This window comes from Panthera onca, chromosome B4 (genome assembly GCF_046562875.1).
Source record: "Panthera onca isolate mPanOnc1 chromosome B4, mPanOnc1 haplotype 2, whole genome shotgun sequence".
NCBI lineage: Eukaryota > Metazoa > Chordata > Mammalia > Carnivora > Felidae > Panthera > Panthera onca.
The window spans coordinates 141,393,904-141,413,778 of NC_138345.1; the positions used below are offsets into that span (position 1 = coordinate 141,393,904).

Genomic DNA, 19,875 nt, shown 5'->3' on the forward strand with positions numbered 1-19,875 from the left:
GGCCTCCACAGGGCTGTGCAGGGGTGCAGAGGGCGTGACTATTCATGGAGGAGGCAGGTGGGCCCCACTCTCTGGCTGACAAACAGAAGTGGCCCCAGGGACCAGGTGAAGGTTCTTAAAGCAAGAATTTATTCCAAGCGCACACGTGAGTGTGGACAGCGGTGACCTCAGGAGAGACACGCATTTCAAAGTAGGTCATATGCCTCTCAGTCTCCCAGCCCCAGCTCCCCACCCTGCCACTTCTCTGGTCTGGACTTGGGCAGGGGAGGGCCTCATAGTCCCCAGCAAAACAAAGGTACCTGAGAGCCAAGAGAAAATTACACAGCCTTATCTTTATTAGTATCTAGCAAGAAAAAGAAAATCGAAATCCCCTCCCTGCTCCAACCCCACCTCCACCACCTGGGCCCTCAGCCAGCAGCATCTATCTGCCTGGAAAGTGCCGGCTGCCAGAGCTGTCCTTGGAGCCGGGACACCTGTGCAAGGCCACCCTGTGCCTGTGAGCCGACCACAGGCCCCTCCCTCCACAACGTGGGGATGGAAGGGCAGCTGGCATTTCTCCAGCTCTCAGCTGTGGGCCTTGGGAACTTGGAAAAGATCAGCGATGTCCAGCAGAGCCTGGCGGATGTGGTTCCCAAAGCGCTGGGCATTCTGTGGGAGCCAAGAGCTCAGACCCACCTTCAGGTGAACCCCTGTCCCTCTGCCCCTAAAACTGAGGACTCTTCCCCCACCCTGCCCAGACAGGGCCCCAGGTGGCATCCCCTCCTCAGGCCTGTGCAGGAACAGGGGAGACTCACCGTCTCTGAGCTTGAAAACTTGCTGGAGATGTGGAAGAAGATGGTGTTTTCGCCCGCAATCATGTAGGAAACCCCATAGCCGTCGTCTGCCACCTGAGGGCAGCACGAGAGCAAAGAACAAGTAAACCAAACTTGGTGGACCTGAAAGCCAAGCTGACTTCACGCTTGTTCTCCCCACAATATTCCCAGGAAGGGGCCCCACCCCAGATGCTGCGTTTCTCCTGCGGTCAGGAACACCCCCAGGAAAAAGCGTGAAAACCGAGGGGCTCTGCCCGATGCAGCTCCAGACACTACCAGGAGCCAGGACCTTGTGTTTCTTTCAGGAGGCTCAATATCACTGCTTCTCTCCGGGGGGGGGGGGGGGGGGGGGGGTGACAAACTAGCCCACTGGAACTTCTCAGTGGGAGGCCTGGGCTGTCTCTGGGAAGCACACGCTTCAGAGGAGGAAACCAGCCCTGGGTGTGGTCATGCTGCAGCTGGGAGTATTGAGGAGTGTTGGCCTGGGTGGGCCCCAGGCACCCGTCTTCTGTCTTCTGTCTTCAGGTCAGGCCCGTAGCTACTCATGCTGTTTCCACGCAGGGCAAGCCCCGGGGCCGTGCTCCCACCTCTGGTCTGACTTCAAGACTGCACTCTCCACTGAAACCCCTGGGGCCCAGTCCTGCTCATCTGTCCCCTCTCAAGGGCACTTACGGGGCCAAAGCCACCACCGGCGCCCAAGTGATTCGGGTACTGCTCTGGGTCAAACATACGGATCTGGAATTGAGCGATCTGGCTGGTGGAGAGGCGCCAGGGTTCCGAGAGCACCTGCAACAAGGGGGCCCCAGCAGTGAGACACCATGCACGGAGCGCCATGCACCGAGCATGCACCTGCTGACAGGTGGTGCCTCAGCACCAGTACGAGTGACGCTGCCCCTCGCCCGCCCTGCCAGTGTGTTCTCAGCCATGTCAGCATCTGCACAAAACCCTCAAGGCCCCATGTGACCTAACTGTCCCCTGGGCCTCCTCTCCTACCAGCCTATCCCTTCCTTGGTTCTGCTCCCTCCCCTCCTGCTGTTCCTTGCGCACCCACACCCCTGCCTCAGTGTCTGGGCACCGGAGGTTCCCCTGCCTGGGTATTCTGCCCACCCTGATACTGCAGCCTCTACGCTTTCCTCACAAGTGCTGTCACCACCTGACACTCTCATGAGAACACCAGCTCCGTGAGGGGAGGTTCTCACTCAGAGCCAGGACCACGAGCCTGGATGGGCTGTAGAGTGGGAAAGCCGGCCCCAGCCCTCGAGGGCAGCTTCTGGGGAGCTGGCCAGAAAGAAAACAGGCCAAGTCCCCCCCAGGAGAGGGCATGGGGACAGAGGACACACCCACCAACAATGCTGACCTCAGCCAGGAAAGGGGAGCTGACCCCCAGGTACTTGGAGACCACGTAAAGGCAGAAGAGGTGCCTGTCTATCCCAGCCCCTGTCATGGCCAGGCGGTACATATTCTGGTGTTTCTTGGAAGCTTTCCGGAAGAGATCTTGGAGGTCTGCTTTCTGGGGAGCAGAAGTGGAGCAGTGAAGAGTAGCCCTGACCCCAAGGTGGGCAGAAGGTAGAGGGGTCACCTCACAGTGTGGCTGGTCGGGGAGGCTCACCATGTGGGACCCCTTCACCATAGCCTGAACAAAGGCTGTGGACTCGCTGGTACAGGAACGTACAGTCTCGGTCCGTCCCTCTCGGAACATTCTAGTCATGGAGGCTTCATAGGTCAGGCAGAACTTGCCCCTGTCCTGAGGAGCAGAGAGGGGTGAATCTGGCAGGTGAGTCTGGTGCCACCCTGCCCCCTCAGCGGCCCCGCGGGGCTCCTACCCGGAAGTGGGCCAGCTGCAGGGCAATCTGCACAAAGGCGTCAGGGCTGGTCCGACACTTCTTGATGAGGCCTTTGCCAAATGGCAAGAACTGGAAGCAGTACAGCTCCACGTCGTCTGCCAGCGCTGTGGCCACCTGGTAGGAGCTCTCGATGACCGCCTGGCACTGCCAAGACATGGAAGGGTCAGCTGGGGGCAGAGCTCTCTAAGCAGGACTCCAGGGTCACATCTGGGAGGCCTGAAGTTTAGGTGATAGATGAAAAGCGGGGCTGGGCAGGTCTCGGTGCACCTTCTCCATCTTCAGACACAAAGGGCAACCTGGGGGCAGCAGCCACCAGAGGTCAGGTAGGGCTTTGTGGGAAGAGGGAGGCACTAACAGGTGCCCCATGGATGACTCTCACACCTCACATCTTTCTCTAACCACCAAATGGACTCTGAGAAGCTCCTGTCCCTCCCCCAAGAGCATCCCGGGTACTTGTCATACTTGTCACTCTCACAAGCCCGTCCCTGTTCCTTCGCAGACGGCACACCTGCTCAGGAATGTCCCACTGCAGCCGCTGGGGAGCTGCAAGCATGGGGTTCGGTTTGCCCAGGCAGTGCCCAGTCTCCGTGTAGCCCAGGTGGAAGGTGTCAGTGCCCAGGACAAACTGCAGGGAGAAGATCAGGCTGAGAGACCACCCACGTGTCCCGCACCCAGCCTGCCCTGCAGGATGCCTGTCAGGACCCGTTACCTCCCAGAGGTGCCCTATGATAGGGGCGTCTGCCCACGCGTGTTCCGTGTTGAGGCCCAGCTGGCCATTCTTGAAGGCAATGAGAGTAAAAGACTTGTCGAACCACCTGCAGGAAAGGAGGCAGGCGATGAGCGGAGCACACCGAGATGGACGGAGAGGCGGGGGGCCTGCACCGGGGCTGGGGTGCCGCACCTGTTGTAGCAGTTGCCATGAAGTAGGGCCTTGCCATAGAGGCTGAGGCTGGCCTCATCTTCAGGGTCGTAGTGGGGAGACTCCTCGTCCAGGGCCACAAAGAAAGCAGCGCGCTCGATGGCGTCTAGAGCAGTCTTGTTCTTGCCGGAGCTGAAGAAAGCCTGGCGTGCCTGTGCCCACTCCACTCTGGGGGCATAAGGGCAGGGTGAGAGCTGGAGACACTGTGGGTGGCAGAGAAGGGCACCTCCCAGGACCCAGCAGGGCCCAGAGCTGGGGGTACCAGCCTCTCCTGGAAGGTGTCCTTGTCCTCCACATACTCCCTCCTGGCCATCACCGAGCTGGATGTGGCTGGAGATGCAGTGGGCTACAGCCACTGACCAGCAGTGCCCCTCGCCACAGAGGGTCCTGCTGTGGACAGAGGATGCCGTGCCGGCACTTCCCTCCCTCAGTCGTGCCTCTGGCCCCACGTTCCAGGGCGGCACTCGGGGCCAAGCCCCTCCCCTCGTGGGGCCCTGATACCTTCCCCCCGCAGTGAGGGCTGCCAGCTTCTCCTCCCCAGGCTGAGGTGGGGAGGGGTCATCCAGGATCCTCTGGAACTGCATCTCCAGGTCGCGAGGCTTGAGCAGGTGCGAGCCCTCGTAGAGCCACACCTTGAAGAAGCGGCCCTTGTGGTAGACGGCCACGTGCCTGCTGTCGGAGAGGTGCTGCAGCAGGTCTGCAGCGGAAGCGGGCAGGAAGGCTGAGGCAGTGTGGCATGGCGTGCCTTGCTCCACTCCACCTGCCCTGTAGGCTGCCAGCTTCCCTGGGGGGGGGGGGGCTGGGGTGCAGGGGGCCTGCACTGAACCAGGCCCTATGCTGGTTGCCTCCACACCTTGTTGAAGGCCAACACCCTGTGAAGCACTTCACAGGGCAGGAAGCCCACACACTGCCCCGGGGTCTGCGAGCAGCCTTCTGGTCCCACAGGCTCCATGAAGGGCTCACGGAAAGCTCCGCCCCCCTGCTGCTCCTTCCTCAGACTACCTTCCCCCGGCCTGTGAAGCCCAGACAGGACAGGAGGGGCTCTGTTTTGGGCCCGCAGGGTCCCAGCACTAGCGTCGTGCCTGTGAATAGTAGGGTCACAATTACATGACCCTGAGACACCCAGGATGCTTGGTGATGGATGAGCAGGTGGTAGGGTGACCAGCCATGGCAGGCCCAGAGCTGGGCGGGAGGGAACTCCGTCTGGATGGTCCCACCACGGGCTCCTGGTTGTGGCCAGTACCTGTCTCCTTGCCTGGGATCCGGGTGGTGTTGAACATCCTCTCCATCTGGTAGGAGCACATGGGCACGATGCCCAGTGCCATCACCTGGGAGGAAGGCCCAGCATGGCTCAGACTCAGGCCTCCTTTCCCTGTCATGCCCTCAACCCAACACAACTCACAGGCTTGATCTCTTCACGGTCCAGTTTACGGCGATACATGATCATAGCGTGGACGATGTTTCCCAGGCGGGCTGCCTGTATGTCTGTGTTCTTGATGAGCACAAAGTCCTACAGAGAGAGGACAGAGCTTGCAGGTGGTGTGACAAATGTGCACAGGTCACCTGGGTCTCCCTGCCTAAGGACAGGGTGTCTTGACCCCTTCCCCCGGTCCATCCTGCACATTCGGTCAGGGTGCACTGCCAGAGATGAAATGCGTAACTGATCACGTAACCCCTCTGCCCAGCCTGAATCTTTGATCTGCTTTTCCATAATCTATTTTTGTTCGTATTTTGTTTATTTTGCATTGAAAAAGAAGTTCCCCCCACTAAAAAACAGTTTAAAACCTCTGGTGTGGACAAGCCATATATAAGCTGTGAGGAGGACAGTTTTGTGGAGGAGGGGAATTCAGCACAGGATTCACAGTGTGTTTTGGACAGTGGGAGAGGAGAGAGAGGCATGCTGCATGGACCTGTGGCTGGGCGGTGGGGGGACCCTGGTGGCTGCATGTGCTGGTGGGGGGATCCTGGTGGCTGCAGCACAAGCATGTGCTGGGGGTGGGGGGCTGGTCATGGGAGGGTTAGAGACCAACAGTGACCTTCTGAGCTCTCAGAGAAGCTGCTCTGGGTCCACATCGTGACACAAAAGGGAGGCATGATGAAGGAGATTCCCTGGGGATGGTGTTAGGAGAGCTGGGAACATGTGGCTGGGAGGCCAGCAAGGGAACCAAGGCAGGAAGTGACGGAGCCTGGGGACTCTGAGACTGACAGCGTCAGGCTGTGTGGCTACCCAATTCTCTAGATCCTCGGTATCTCTGCGGCCCTGAAGCTGCTTCCTGACTGTTCCTCCAGGACCTCCCTCATCTTCCCTGTCCCCGAATTCTCTCGCACCATGACATAGTAGTTGCTGTTCACCACGAGGGGGGCCCTGCTGCGCAGATACACGTACTCTTCCCACCAGTCACTCACCTGCGGGAGGGAGGGAGCAGTGAGGGCTGGGGCAGAGGGCAGGGGACAGATCCCCCTGACACAAGCGGAGGTGAGGGTAAGCCCAGGAGGGGACTCACATAGTTAGTTGCCCACCATGACTTGAGGACCAGGTACTTCTGCAGCCTGGGAGCAGTCTTGTCCTGGAATTCTTTGGCCAGCGTCTCCATTCGGTAATATTCCTCATCATCCAGCAAGGGCCGCACAGACTCCAGGTACTGTCCAGCCAAGTTGTTGTCAGTGTGGGGGCCAAACAGCAACAGCCACCTCTGTCCCGACCCTCTTCCAACCCAGCCCCATTGCTCGAAACCGCGCTCTTTGCAGGGGACAGTTCCTTATGTTTGCAGAAGTCCTCTGGGTCCAGCCTAGCCTGCACATTGGGATGTCTGATTCAGGCCCTCACCCGGTGAATTGTGGCTGGCACACTGGGCACAGGAAGCTTGGGCAGGGATGTCTGGAAGCTGTAGAGCATGGGCCGCCGGCTGGACAGAAGGCGGACACAGAACTGGGCGTACAGAGCACAGAGTGTTTCTGGTGAGAACCAGGGGAAATAACGGAAACAAACTAGCAAACACTTGAGGACTTGGGCTCCCGACCCTCAGAACCAGGACAAACCTATGCACCAGGCACCAGTGCCCTGTCTGCCTCTCCCCTCCAAGTTAGAACCCCAAATGAGGCCCCCAGGGTCTCAAACCAGATGCCTGAACCCCTCCCCTGGCTTCTGCTCACAGCCCAGACTTTGGTGAAGTGGCTGGTCTGGCCGTGCATCTCAAACATCCAGCCATGGTAGGAAAGAAGCATTTTCAGGGTTTGGCGGAAGAAGAAGATGCCCATCATCCAGACCCCCGTGGAGAAGATAGCCATGCTGAGAAGTGCCCGGGTCTGTGGGGTCCGGTAGGGGCCACATCTGTCAGAGAAGGGAGAGGGCTGCAGAGGGTCCACTTGAGGCCAGCCTTGGGGAAATTCTGACTCTGAAGTTTTGATGGTACAAACCATCTTGGGGGAGGTGCTGAAGAATAACATTCCTGGGCACACTCGTGTCTGAATGCATAACATACAAACTTACGGATGTGGGACTCTGGTGATGGCAGCCCCCAGGGAGGGCTGCCCTAGGACCTCCAATGGCTACTGTCCTGCATCTGCCCAGCTCAGGAACCCTGGCCTTAGAGCCTGCCCGGCCCTCTCTCATAGCCCTGCTTCTCACCCCTCAGGGAGGCATCTCTGGATACAGCAGATGAGTCCCATGGAGATGTCCACTTTGCAGTAGGAAGAACCCACGGTTGCCATGACGACGACCAGCCAGCTGGTGGGGCTGCCAGGGTACACACCCCTAAGGATACCATTCTGTGGGGCAGAAACAAGCACACTTACAGCAGGAGTGAGGGCGGTGAGCAGGCACCTGTGGGGTCCCGGGTCTCTCACCTGTTGTGTTCTTCTTCCTCCCTCATGTCTGGTCTTCCCCTTCTCCACACTCCCACACCTGCAGCACCCGATTACTCACTGTGTCCCTCTGCCACTCCTTGTATGCCCATCTCCCCGCCACACCTTGAGCGCCGCTCTGGTTTCTGCACTGCTAGAGCCTGTCACCCAGCAGGACTGCCAGCCAAGGTGGGGGTGGAGGATCTTAACAAAGGGGCAGCAGCTGACACCTGGCCTCTGTCTCCGGGAGGACTCTATTCTGCACTTGCTGGAAGAAGCGAGAACCACCTGCGCCCACCTTGATGCGAATCAGGCGTTTCTTCCAGGAGTTGATCCCAGACAAGTAGACGTGTTTCAGGGCCTCCCGACTGAGCCGGAAGTCGACCCCATCTGGGGTCACCGTGAACTGGAAGGCCACGGCCTGGTGCGCTTCCGCCATCCTGGAGGTTGGCCGTCACCTGGGAGGGGGCAGGAGGGTGCGCGGGCGGGCTCAGGCTGACCCCGCCCCCGGCCGTCCTCCGCGCGGAGGCCCCCTCCCTCCGCCCCCGGCCGGGCCGCGCCCCCGCCCGCACCGCGCCAGCGGCCGTCCCCCGCCCTCCCGCTTCGCACGGCCGCGCAGCCTGACCAACGGCCGCGGAACCCTCGCGCCCGCGTTCCGGGCAGGGTCCGTCACGGTGGTGCAGGGGTCGAGCCGTAAAATCTGCAGAATGGCTGCCTCGGGGTGGGGGCGAGACGCAGAGTTGGTCTGGGGCAAGGCCGGGTCTGGGCACTCCCAGCCCCGCCTGGGAGGGACCCCGGCGCCGTCCTGGTCCCCTGCTCTGGTCTAGGACTCTGAGCCGGACCGGTGGCCCTGTGTTGCCCCCCACTCCACTCACGGGTTGGGTTCGCTCCTGTCAGCTTGTGGGGCCAGTAGCTCTGGCCCGTGTCCCCACGTCCTTCAGGCCTGGCCATCCCCGCCCCGCCCTCACCGGGAACCTGACACCCACTCCCAAATTTGGGTTGAGATAACAGATGTGGGGCGGCAACCAGAATCCCCTTCCCTCTGTGGTGGGAATCAGGAGTGGGGGCGGTCCCGGTTTCTGCAAGCGGAGATTGCTCAGAGGTCTGGGAACCTGGGGGGGCCTAAAGGGTCTCACGTGAGGATGGTGGCATTAGAGCTAAAAATAGCTGAATGTGGGGAAAAGGTCATCCATGTGTCAGCTGTGCTGCCTGTCCCCTGCTCTCCAGTGCTCAGGGCTGGGCAGCCCCACCCCAGGGCCCTCTTTGTACCCCCATTACTCCCCAGTCCCCCGCCCCAGTCTCTCTAGTGTGCATCACTTCTAAGCTGGAGCCAGGGAGACACAGGGCCAGGGGCTCCATTTGGCAGAGTGGACCCTTAACTACTCTCAAGCCCAGAGCACCAAACAGCCATGCTTTTCAGAAAGGGAAAGTGAGGTTCAGAGCCACGGTCACTTTGTCACCCCGTGTGCATTCCTTGGTTGGTACTTTGTGCTGCAGAGCCAGGACGGGGTGTGAAGGAAGAAGCTTGTTTATTGTCTTAAGGTGCACAGCCCAGGGGTTCCCTCCCACCATCTTCGGGCTGTGGGGAGAGGTCAGCCTCCTCAACCCCAATCTCACTCCAGGGCTCAGCCCAGTTCCCAGAGCCCCTCCCCCCCCCTGCCCCTCCCTCCAAGGTCCTGCCCTGGAGACTCCAGGAGAAATCTGGCGGTTGGGGGCTGTGGAGAGTCAGGATGAGGGCTGGAAGCTGCTCAGCTGTCCCTTCTGCTGGAAGTAGAACTGGAACCGAGACTGGGCGTACTCCTGGGGGAGAACCCACCCCACAGACTTGTGACAAGGGTGGGTCAGGCACACCCAGCCCCCACCAAGTCTGCCCACAGACTTCCCGGAGAGCACACGGCCCCTGATGCACCCCACCTCCCGTCACACCTAACCTGCCCACCTGGGTTACTCACCAGGTAACCAAATTCTATGGTGGACATAGATGCCTGGAGGATAGACCAGAGACCCCAAAAGAAATGGGATGCCAGAGCATACCTAAGGGGGGCAGGAGAAACGGGGGTTCAGAGCATACTTGGTATTACCTGGATCCTATCCCTGAGGTTGGTCAAGCCCCAGAACTCCAACTTCTCCCCCACTGCCCTAACCCCAACCCTGTCCTGACTGTCACCACTCTCCATCAGCCTCATCTGCACTCTCTGCCCCCACCAGGCACTGGCACCTTACCTGCAATCCTGTGAGTCGGCCTGCCTGCCTCCTTCCTCAGCCCCCTTTCCTCTGCACCCTGCTCTACCCCTGCCCCCACCCATCCTTCCTCACCGATTAGCCTCTACCAGCAAATCTTCTTCCAGTTTCCTCTGCTCCTCTTGGGAGATGGTCTCACCTTTCTTGACCTCTGCTAGGTAATGGCGAATAAAATGGAGCTGAGATCAACAGACAAGAGTCAGGAAATGAGACTGGAGCATTTCCCAGCGAACATCCTTTCTTGATATTCTTTTCAGACATCACCTTCCTCGTCCCTCATAGGCCAGGTCCCGCTCCCCAGCCTCTGGTCCACATACCTGCTGCCCCCGGGTGGGGTAGTCTGCAGGCTGTGCTTTGTAGAAAGGCCACTCGTCGTGAGTATAATCATAAACCCACTCACAAAAATGGTTCCCAATGTCAAAGCCCCTGGGGGAATAAGGTAGACACTCAGTCCCCAAATACCCTGGGTGGCTGGGATGCAGAGAGGAAGGGCTAGTCTGTTTTCCAGAGTGCCTGGAAGCAGACCCATGGAGACCATTCTCTTAACCCTCACCTGTAGTTGTAACTACTGTACTCAAAGTCGACCAGCATCAGTCTGTCGGTGTCTTCTGGCTCTGAGAGCAACAAGATGTTCCCTGGGAGAAGGGGTGCAGTTCTGGTCATTCCAGGGTCCTCTGGCCCCCCTCACCTTAGGTTAGGAGACTCAGATGCTTTCTCCTACCTTCCTGGATGTCATTGTGACAGAAGACCACTGGTGATGGGGTAGAGTCTAGCAATTTCCTGCAGGGAAACAGGGGCATGGGTCCTGAGTAGGAGTGGCCAGAGGAGGGTGAGTCACCCTCGTGGGCCAGGCCCTGACCCAGCCCTCAGTAAATCCTGGGAAGGACCCCATTCGGTACCTGGAACTGCCTCCTGTGCTATTCTGTTCTCCTGACCTGCCTTCCCTCACCTGAGGTTACCCATCTCATCCTTCAGGCTGTACATCTCCAGCAGGTTCATCTGTGGGAGGCCAGTGTGGGGCAGGTCCTGGATCTGCTTTAGGTACCTGAAACCCAAAGAATACGATATGCTCGCTGTGATCCCTCCCTACCCTCCTATCTACCTTTTTCCTGTCACTGTATGACTTGTCTGATGGATTTTTCTGACTTGTCTGCATTATTTGGAAGCCTGTTCTGGGAGAGACCATACTAGAGGACACTGGGATGCGTAATCCGCTCAGCTGGAGGACTGGACAGTCATGGACACATTCAGTTGCAGCCCAGGGTAGTACCTGCCAGCAGTAGGGTTCAGACCGGGTGTGCAGGAGCCCCGAGGAGGCTCCTGACTCACCGTTCCATGGTCCCAAACAGCCAGTGGGGCTCCTTAGTGAACGGCATCTCCATGCCATGGAACCGGGCCATCTTCGTGGCGATTTCTGCTGACAACACCGGCTCTCGAAGCTCACACGTTTTCAGTGGCCGGCTCTGCACCCAGGAACCTATCAGGGTGGTGAGGGGGCTGGGGCAGGAGGGGGAAGGGGTAGGGGAATGGGTGGGGGGTGGGGGGGAAGTCAGGGTCTTGGGGAAAATGCCCTACCTGGGGTAAGGGGTGTGAAGGCACGCACTGGAAAGGGGAACAGGGGCTGGGGGTAAGGAGGTGCCTCAGGGAGGTCAGGGCCGGGCTGGGCTCATACTGGGATGTACTGTTCCAGCCGGCCCTCTGGAAAGACTCCATAGAGCTGGGGCCCCAGCGACCGCTCCGCCAGGATGGCGAACATCACACTTTCAAGGACCAAGGAATCCACGCCCTGAAGGAAGACGGACAACAAAGTAGGCAGAGCGGTGCTAACACCGGAGGGTCTGCTTTCCCCTCCCATCACCGCTTCACTTTACGCTCTACAGCCCGCAGGCTCCAGAGCCCGGCGTCGCTACGGTAATTTACAAGCTGCTTAGCCCCCCCCCCCCCCCCACGCTTGCTGGGAGGTCCTAATGCCACTGGCCACTGCGGCCCACACTCCCTCCTCACCTGCAGGATGGCCCCGTACAGTCGCAGGAGCACCTCGCGGGGCTCCTTGCCGACGCTGGGCAGGTGGTCCGGCAGCGAGCAGCGGAAGAGCAGGTTACTGAGGCCTCCGCTGCAGACCCACACCGGGGTGCGCTCAGCCCGCGGTCGGCCGCCCCGTCCCGGACCCCCACCCCCCCCTCCCCCCCTCCCCCATTCCCGCCGGGCTTCCCCCCTCCCGCCGGGCTTCCCCCCGCGTCCGCCCCCCGGCCAGGCCGGCCCCGCCCCCGTCCCCGCCCCCGCGCGCGCGAGGCCTCCGAAACGCGGTGTCCTGAGGGCCCGAGCTCGACCCCTGACCTCCCACCTCACAGGGTCAACCCTCAGCTGTTCGGGCCGCACTCGGCGCCAGGCCCCGCCCAAGTACTCCCGGCAGCACTGGTAGGCTCGGCGCTCGGCGTCACGCGATAGCGACGAGCTGCGCCGCCGGTTCGGGGCCGCGTCCAGGCACTGAGACTGCAGCAAGCCGTCCTTGGCCAGGCTGCCGCCGACAGCCCCGCCTCCGACCACAGCTGTCCCCTCGGCAGCCATGGCGCGCCTGGGCCAAGCCCAAAGTCCAGTCGCGCTCAGCCCCCTTCGGGCAGACTCGGCTCCTTCCGGCTGCGCTCGGGTCTGCTTCCGGCTAGCCTGTTCTTCTCCGGTCATACTCGGGTCTCTCCGGCTCTTTTCGGCTCTCTGCGGCGGCGCTCGGCTCTCTCCGTGACCCTGGTCGCGTACCTATTCCGAAAGCCAAATCCTGCGTGCTCAGGGAGCGTCCCGCCCCTGCTCCGGGCGAAGACCAATGACCTCTCTCGCTGGGCGGGGCCGCTGAAAAGACAGGCAGCTGTTTGGCCTGCGGCCGGAGCCGAGGAAACGACGTGGGCCGACCAGAAGTGTCTTGAGCAGCTGGGTGCGCTGCCCTGTGGCGCGTCGCGAAGGTGGGTCACGTGGGCCGGGCGGTGTGTCCTCAGGCAGCGCGCGAGCTATTCCGCTGGCGGGAGCGGGGTGGGCCGGGTGCTAAAGGGCAGGTGTACCCAGGGAGGTGCCGGTGAACGGAGATGTGCCTTCGCCAGCCTCGGGGAGCGGACGGGGCAGCGCAGGCGGCGGCGGCCACTCGCTGGCTAGGTTTGCGCCCCAACCCCTCCCCCGGGGAAGTCGAGCAAGCAGGACAGCCATTGAGCGCCCGATCCTGAGTGTGGGTCCCACCTGGAGGAGGAGACGGTGTGTGTGACTCCCCTCCGTGGAGCAGAGAGTGTGGGGCACGTGGTAGGTGCCGAATAAACATTTGTTGAGTGAGAGTTTGGGACCCTTGGGACAATTCTGATGACTCCAGGTGCCTTCCATCCCTAATCACCGCTAAGGCTGTCCTGTAAGTTGAAGCGCACCTCTGAGAGGAAGCTCTTGTTGTCGTGCTTGAAACCAATGTCTTCATGCCCGACTCCACTACCCTTGCCTCCAGACCTAGGCCAGTTAGAACATCAAATCCAGGAGAAGGCACACCTTGGAGCAAACACCTGGTGCTGTATAACGTCTCCTTGGCCCACCTTGGCAGTTTGAGGACCGATCAGACTCACCCCACCTTGGTGGGGTCCCACCTAAAATACGCAACCTCCTGCATTTCTGCTTCTGCTGCAGACTGGAGTGGCAACCGGAATGACTTGACCCTAGGGATCTGTGGCCATGCATGTTGGACCATAGTGTTCTTTGGGATAAAATAGATAGGCAGCTGACTAGAGTGTTAATTGATTTGAATAACCAGAAAGAAACAAAGAATTTGTGAGCAGAAGGCAGATGTCAGTTGCTGCTGTGGAAATCACGATCCCTCACTCCGTTTAAATCTGAGCCAGTTCTGAGACCTGGAGTCCACTGGTTGAAAGGGAGGCTTGGTCCTTCAAGGAAGGATCCTGTGATGCCACTGAAAGCATATGAAAAAAAAAAAAAAGTCCTCTAATCCTTCCCCAGAGGAACCTAGAGCCACTTAACAAATAATTTACTTTGGGAAAGGGACTATCCAGACCTTTCAAGAGCTGTTAGATACAGGATCTGAGACACTTGTGCCAAGGTACCTGAAGCATCATGAAACATTGGTTAGAGTAGGGACTGTGGAAGCCACATAATAAATGGAATCCTGACCCAAGTCCTGTGGTTACTTTTTTGGTCCCAGTACATCTTGGGATAATTATACCTAGCAGTGGGCAGAGCCTATACATTGATCCCTGACCTGTGGAATCAGAATCGTGGGAGGATGAGCAAAGTGAAGCCCCTGAAACTACCCCCCCCCCCCCACCGACTCTCACGTCCTCTAGAACACTGTAGCAAGATTCTTGCACGAAGAGTCGTGACACCGAGGCTTTTCTTTCCAGGAAGCAACTTTATTCCTGCCGGCACCGCTCAGTTGGGTTCGTACCCAAAGAACTGAGCCCTGAATGCCTCGTGGTGTAGTTTTTTAAATATATATATTTTTTACCTCTTGGTGTCCCATATATGGTAACACACAAACATGTAGTCTGATTAAGTGGTCTCATGTTACAAGATCACAACGGATGTTGTCACGTATGCGTATAGTCAGGTTGCCTTGAGGTTTTTTTTCTTTCCTTAGGGAGGGGACCCTACCACAATACTAAAGCAGAAACGTGCTGCATTCCTGGTGGGACTGCAGAGATTTGTCACTCTCAAAGACATAAAGTGGTAATGCCCGTTACATCTTAAGTTCACCTGAATGGCCCCTGCAGAATCCAGGTGGATTCAAGGAAATGGTGGTGAGCCACCACAAACTTAGCCAAGTGGTATCCCCAATCACAGCAGCTGTGTCAGGTGAGATATTTTTACTGGAACCAATTCATGCACCGCTGGCACTTAGTGATGCAGTTCTCAATTTGGTGAACATTCTTTTCAATTTCCAGTAGTAAAGAGTAGATTCCCAAAAGCATCTCACGTTTTTATAGGAGGAACAGCTGAACATATTCATTGTCTTACTTCAAGCCGGTTTTAACTTTCCTGCTCTCCGTCACAATTAATCCATTGAGCTCTCGATCATCCAGACATTCCACATAACACTGATGACATCGTGCTAAGTGGCCACGGTGAAGAAGGAAGGGACAAGTATTCTGTCCTTGATAAAACAATGCATGGCAGAGGATGAGAGAGAAACCCTCAGAAGTTGTGAGGCTGGGGCGCCTGGGTGGCTCAGTTTGTTAAGCATCTGACTCTAGGTTTCGGCTCAGGTCATGATCTGACAGATTTGTGAGTTCGAGCCCCGCCTCGGTCTCCTGTGCTGACAGCACAGAGCCTGCTTGGGATTCTCTCTTTCCCCCTCTCTCCGCCCCTCCCCCCACTCACTCTCTGTGTCTCTGAAGTAAATAAATAAATAAAAACTTAAAAGAAGTTGTGGAGCCTGTCATCAGTGAAGTTTTCAGGGTGCACTGTTGTAGGGCGAGCCAGGGTATCCCCTCTAAGATGAGGAGAAGTTGTATCTTGCAACCCTGTCACAAAGAAGGACGCATAGTACTTGGTGCACCTCTGGGTTTTGGAGCTGGCGTGTACCATACTTGGGAATACTATTCTGACCCATTTGTTGGGTGACTTGAAAAACTGTCAGTTTAGAGTGGAGTCCAGAACAAAGGAGGGCTCTGCCGATCCAGATTGGAGGATGGGTTCCCCTGCCACTTAGCAGAACCAGTGCGTTAGTGTTGGGCTTATTTGTGGTAGGTAGCGACCCTATATGGCACCTTTGGCACGCTCCCACAGATTTGTAGTGCATACGCAGGGTTTTGAAGCAAAGCCGTGCCTGCTGCAGTAGAGAACTACTCACCGCTTGAAAGAAGCTTCTGGCACACTGCTGGACCCAAGTAGAGACTTAGCGCCTGATTATGGGGCACCAAATGACCATGTGACCCAAACTGCCTGTCCTGAGCTAGATCTTGACAGATCCGTGAAGCCAATGGGTTGGGTAGGTTCAGCAGCAATTCATTGCACAAAAAGAATGGGATCCAAGCTTGTTCAGAGAGCACCAGTCATTTACAGGAAGAGATGGCCGTGGCCCCCATGTCTCTGTGGCACTGATGCCTCTATCTTAGAAGACAGGAAGAAGAATTCAGATCTGAATCACTGCTGCACTACGGCCCCATTCAAAGTGGCTCTAAAGGACAGTAATGGGGGGAAATCCTCTAGAGGGCAGAGCTTCGAGCAGTACACTTGGATATCTACTTTGTAGGGAGGGAGTGGGGTGGACAGAGTAGTGGCCTAAAGAAAGAATGCACATGAAGTTCTGAGTGGTGACAGATGTCTTGCTGGTTGGAAAGAGCAAGAGGGGAATGTTGGAGACAAGGAATTCTGGAAAAGAAGACGAGCCTATGAAGTTGTCACAAATGTGTGCATCTTTGTGCCTCATATTAATACTGCAGAGGGGTCACTGAATGACACGGTGGATGGATAGATGTCATCCAGCCTGTGTTCTTGGCTACCCTTGTGCTTAAATGGTGGGCCTGTGAATGGAGTTGCTATGTTGGCAGGAGTGCAAGTTATGTCCACTAACATGGGCTCTCTCTTACCGAGGCTTATTTAGTTATTACTGAATTATTATTACTAATGGTCACTGAATTTCTGACCTCTTAGCAGCCAGTATCAGTGCTGAGCCCCAATATGGCACCATCCCTAGATGACTCAGTGACAAGTTGGTTTTGGCAGACCCTTGCCACCCAGGAGACGGCATTGATTCATCCTTATTGGAACTGACACCTGCTCTGGCTGTGGGTTTGCTTCCCTATATCCACATATCCACATATCCATGTAGCCACATAGCCACACAGCCATGTATCCGCATATCCACACACCCACACACCCACACACCCACACATCCACACATCCACACATCCACACATCCACAGTATCTCAGAGTAACGTCCCTATCCAGGAGCTTAGAGAATGCTGGATTTACTAACATAGGATCATGTATAACATTATCTTGGGCAAAGAAACTCATTTTGCAGTGAAAGAGATACAATGATGTGTGAATGGCCATGGGAGCCACTGTTTCTCTAATATCCTGCATTGTCCACAAGCAGCCCATCTAATGGATAGAATGACATCTTTCTAGCAAAGGTCCTAGCTCTGGGAGAGTACCTTAAGGAGTTCAGATACATACACTGAATCACAGCCCGGTATATGGTGCTACCCCCCAGTAGATGCAATATAGGTAACCAGGAACAAAGACACAGGTCTAAGAACCCATGGGTTGGGATATCTTTCATCATCATGCTCAGTGATCCAGAGCATCGGGATCCTTTCATCATCCAAAGATGATCCTTTCATCATCCAAAGCTCAGTTTGTAGAATTTTCACATTCTGTCTCTGCAAAATTAAACTCTGCTGTTCCCAGGTAGAGAACATTTATTTCCATGAGGGGACTCCACTGGTTCCAGGGAAGGACACCCACACAGAACCTCAGTCTGAAAATCCTATAGGGTCATTTTGAGCTCCTCATGCTTGTGAACCAGCAGGCAAAGAAGGAGTGGATAATTGATCCTGATGATTATGAGGAGATAGGGTTACTGCTACTTAGGGGGCCTTCAAGAGTTTGTCTGGTACTTTGAGGATTTACTTTGGGGTCTGGTTGCTTCCATGCCAAGTGATAACAGTGAAAAGACATTTTCAGCAGCCTCAGCCTGCCAAGGGCAAGGGAACCAAGGGCTCAGAACCCCCAGGAATGAACGACTGGGTAACTTCATCAAATGCTGGCTGAGGGTGAGGGAAGTCTAGAATAGGCAGAGAAGGGAGATAATAATGAGTATGAGTTATAGCCTCAGGAGCAGCTGCAATAGTATGGACTATTTTTGTTCTGTTAAGGCTTTTGTAGAGGTTGCGACCAGCCTTCACCTCGAAGAATCATGACAGATTGGACTTAATGTGGCGCGTCAGTAGATCTGAGGGCTGTAAGGGCTGGTGTCTTGACTAATGCCCTCAGCACACCTTTAATTACAGTGGGTTTACAGAGATGCCTCCCTGGCACCTGCTGTATATCTACACTTTCTGCCCGAGCCCTTCTCTGACACCACAGGAGCCCACCTGACCTGCTTAGCAGCACAGCCCAGTCTCTAGAGGTAACCCCAGGGGCTGGGGACAGAAGGCAGTGGGTGAATAATTGGAGAATCCTAGGAGACATTCTGGACACTTCTCAGGAGGTCCTGGTGAAGTCAAGGTTGTTAGCCAGAGCAGTGACCTCAGGAACACTATGTTTTGATTCCTCCTTTCCTGTCTCACTCACCCCCTCCCTCACTTTCATTTCATGGCATCACTTCCTGAGCAAACCACTTATACCCAAGTCTCTGCCTTAGGCTCTGCTTTCGGAAGAACCCAAACAAAGACACACAATAAAAGAACAGAGATTTTTGCCAATTTATATCCACAAAAAAATACTGGAGAATATGTGTGGGAATGGATCACAAGGATACAAAGCCAAGAACGAATTGTAGATTAGTTCAAATTTATCGACACGGGTGTACTTACTCCAAACAGATTCTGGATTCAGTGTTTGGGCTAAAGCCCTGGGATAAGTTGTAACTGTGCTTAGTTGGCTGAATGGAGCCTGGACTCATTGGCAGCCTGCACTGTGAGAAGGTGAGAATGTGCTGGAACAGACTTGTTATGTATCTAATGGCCGCCAGTCTCCCGTCTCTGTTTCTCTTCATTAATCCATTATGTTGATTTGAAAATATGTTAGATTATGTCATGAATTTCCTTTCAAGATGGTGAAGGGCTGTAAAATATTTGATATGTGTCAGGTCTGTTGGGTCTGTGAACCCTAACTGGTCTCATTTGTGCCCACGACTCAATTGGCATCTATATGCTTGTGCTTCAATAGCAGCTGGTCTCAGCTTAATATTCTCGGGTCACCGTTAGTTTCCTATTGCCACTGTAACAAATTACCACAACCTTGGTGACTTAAAACAACAGAAATGTACTCTCTCACAGTCCTGGAGGCCAGAAGTTTGAAATCAGGGTCACTGGACTGAGATCAAGGTGGCAGCAGGGCTGCTCTGAGGGAGAGTCCATTCCTTGCGTCTTCTGGCCTCTTCTGGCCTCTGGTGGCCACAGATGTTCCTCAGCATGTGGCTGCCCCACTCCAGGCTCTGCCTCCAGGGTCAACATCGCTTCCTCCTCTTCTGACTATGTGATCTCCTTCTGTTTTTCTTATAAGGAAACTTATGATCACATTAGGGCCAACTGGGTAATTCAGGATCATCTCCTCATCTCAAAATCTTTAATTTGATCACTTCTGTGAAGATCCTTTTTCCAAATAAGGTCACATTGACAGGTTCTGGGTTAGGATGTGGATGTCCATTGGGACATGGTTTTCTCAGCCCCCCACAGTACTTTCCTTCAGAGCTCCCAGCTGTTTGCTTCATACTGCTCCAGTATTGGATATTACAGTTGAAAAGGGCAATAGTTTTTCTCCCTTGAGCATGGTTTCATTTTTTTTTTTTTGCCTGTATACTTGAAGTATGTTATATTCACGCTGAATGGATCTTTTACTTACGTATAATTTTGAAACATCATTCATCCATTGGTTATTTGGAAAATATTGGCTCACTAAGTTACATAGATCTTCCAAATTTGGACACATTTTATTATATATTATCAAAAAATATTTAAGCATTGGGAAACTTTAAGCTCATGGTGATAGACACAGGTTTTCCAAAATTCTAATTTTTGCTTAAAAGCTCAAAAATTTTTTTAAGTTTATTTATTTATTTTGAGAGAGAGAGAGAACATATGTGAGCAGGGATGGGGCAGAAAGAGAGAGAGAGAGAGAGAGAGAATCCCAAGCAGGTTCTGCACTGTCAGTGCAGATGCTAATGTGTCGCTGTATGTCACAAACTGTGAGATCATGACCTGAGCCAAAATTGAGATCAGATGCTTAATCAGAACCAGCCAGGTGCCCCATAAAAACTCAAATTTTATCAAATACTATCAGTTCTTTTCCTTGAAGTGACATGCTACATTATTCATTTTTGAGAAAGTGTCTTCCAGATACCCAAGTGAGAATAAACACAGTTTAGGGGCTCGACACGACGTGGGGCTCGAACTCACAACCATGAGATCATGACCTGAGCTGAGTGAGATCAAGCGTCAGATGCTTAACCAACTGGGCCATCCAGGTGCCCCATTTGTCCATTTTCTTTTAAGTCAAAATGGTGTTTCA

General features: G+C 55.4%; 3 protein-coding genes across 5 annotated transcripts in view; 1 reads left to right on the top strand and 2 right to left on the bottom strand.

The window, feature by feature from the left end:
* Positions 1–312: 312 nt before the first annotated feature.
* Positions 313–8,639, bottom strand: CPT1B (carnitine palmitoyltransferase 1B). 3 transcript variants are annotated; one of them, XM_060629130.3, is made up of 19 exons: positions 8,294–8,637; positions 7,717–7,876; positions 7,204–7,343; positions 6,729–6,906; positions 6,403–6,504; positions 6,080–6,217; positions 5,904–5,981; positions 4,978–5,085; positions 4,819–4,903; positions 4,077–4,272; positions 3,558–3,743; positions 3,366–3,471; positions 3,165–3,281; positions 2,636–2,800; positions 2,422–2,556; positions 2,170–2,322; positions 1,485–1,598; positions 795–887; positions 313–648 (listed from the first exon to the last, which is right to left on the bottom strand). In XM_060629130.3, exons 2-19 carry the CDS (start codon positions 7,855–7,857, stop codon positions 565–567), a joined length of 2,319 nt encoding a protein of 772 aa, XP_060485113.3. In that variant the 5' UTR covers positions 7,858–7,876; positions 8,294–8,637; the 3' UTR covers positions 313–564. The 3 variants fall into 3 exon arrangements, with proteins under 3 accessions (XP_060485113.3, XP_060485114.3, XP_078305354.2); XM_060629131.3 differs by lacking the exon at positions 8,294–8,637 and adding an exon at positions 8,044–8,267; XM_078449228.2 differs by lacking the exons at positions 313–648; positions 795–887; positions 1,485–1,598; ... (1 more) ...; positions 2,422–2,556; positions 2,636–2,800 and adding an exon at positions 2,827–2,952 and having other exon boundaries at positions 8,294–8,639.
* A 289-nt stretch (positions 8,640–8,928) lies between these two features.
* On the bottom strand, positions 8,929–12,355 carry CHKB (choline kinase beta). Its single transcript, XM_078449229.2, has 11 exons — positions 12,004–12,355; positions 11,664–11,772; positions 11,332–11,445; positions 10,989–11,122; positions 10,609–10,704; positions 10,381–10,439; positions 10,213–10,294; positions 9,977–10,085; positions 9,735–9,838; positions 9,371–9,452; positions 8,929–9,218 (listed from the first exon to the last, which is right to left on the bottom strand). The coding sequence occupies exons 1-11, from the start codon at positions 12,339–12,341 to the stop codon at positions 9,144–9,146; spliced, it is 1,302 nt and encodes a 433-aa protein (XP_078305355.1). The 5' UTR covers positions 12,342–12,355; the 3' UTR covers positions 8,929–9,143.
* Positions 12,356–12,375: 20 nt separating this feature from the next.
* Positions 12,376–19,875, top strand: part of MAPK8IP2 (mitogen-activated protein kinase 8 interacting protein 2) — a 29,163-nt gene continuing 21,663 nt past the window's right edge. The window contains exon 1 of the mRNA XM_078449227.1: positions 12,376–12,613. The gene's annotated coding sequence lies outside the window, so the exon portion shown is untranslated. The remainder of the gene's footprint in view (positions 12,614–19,875) is intronic.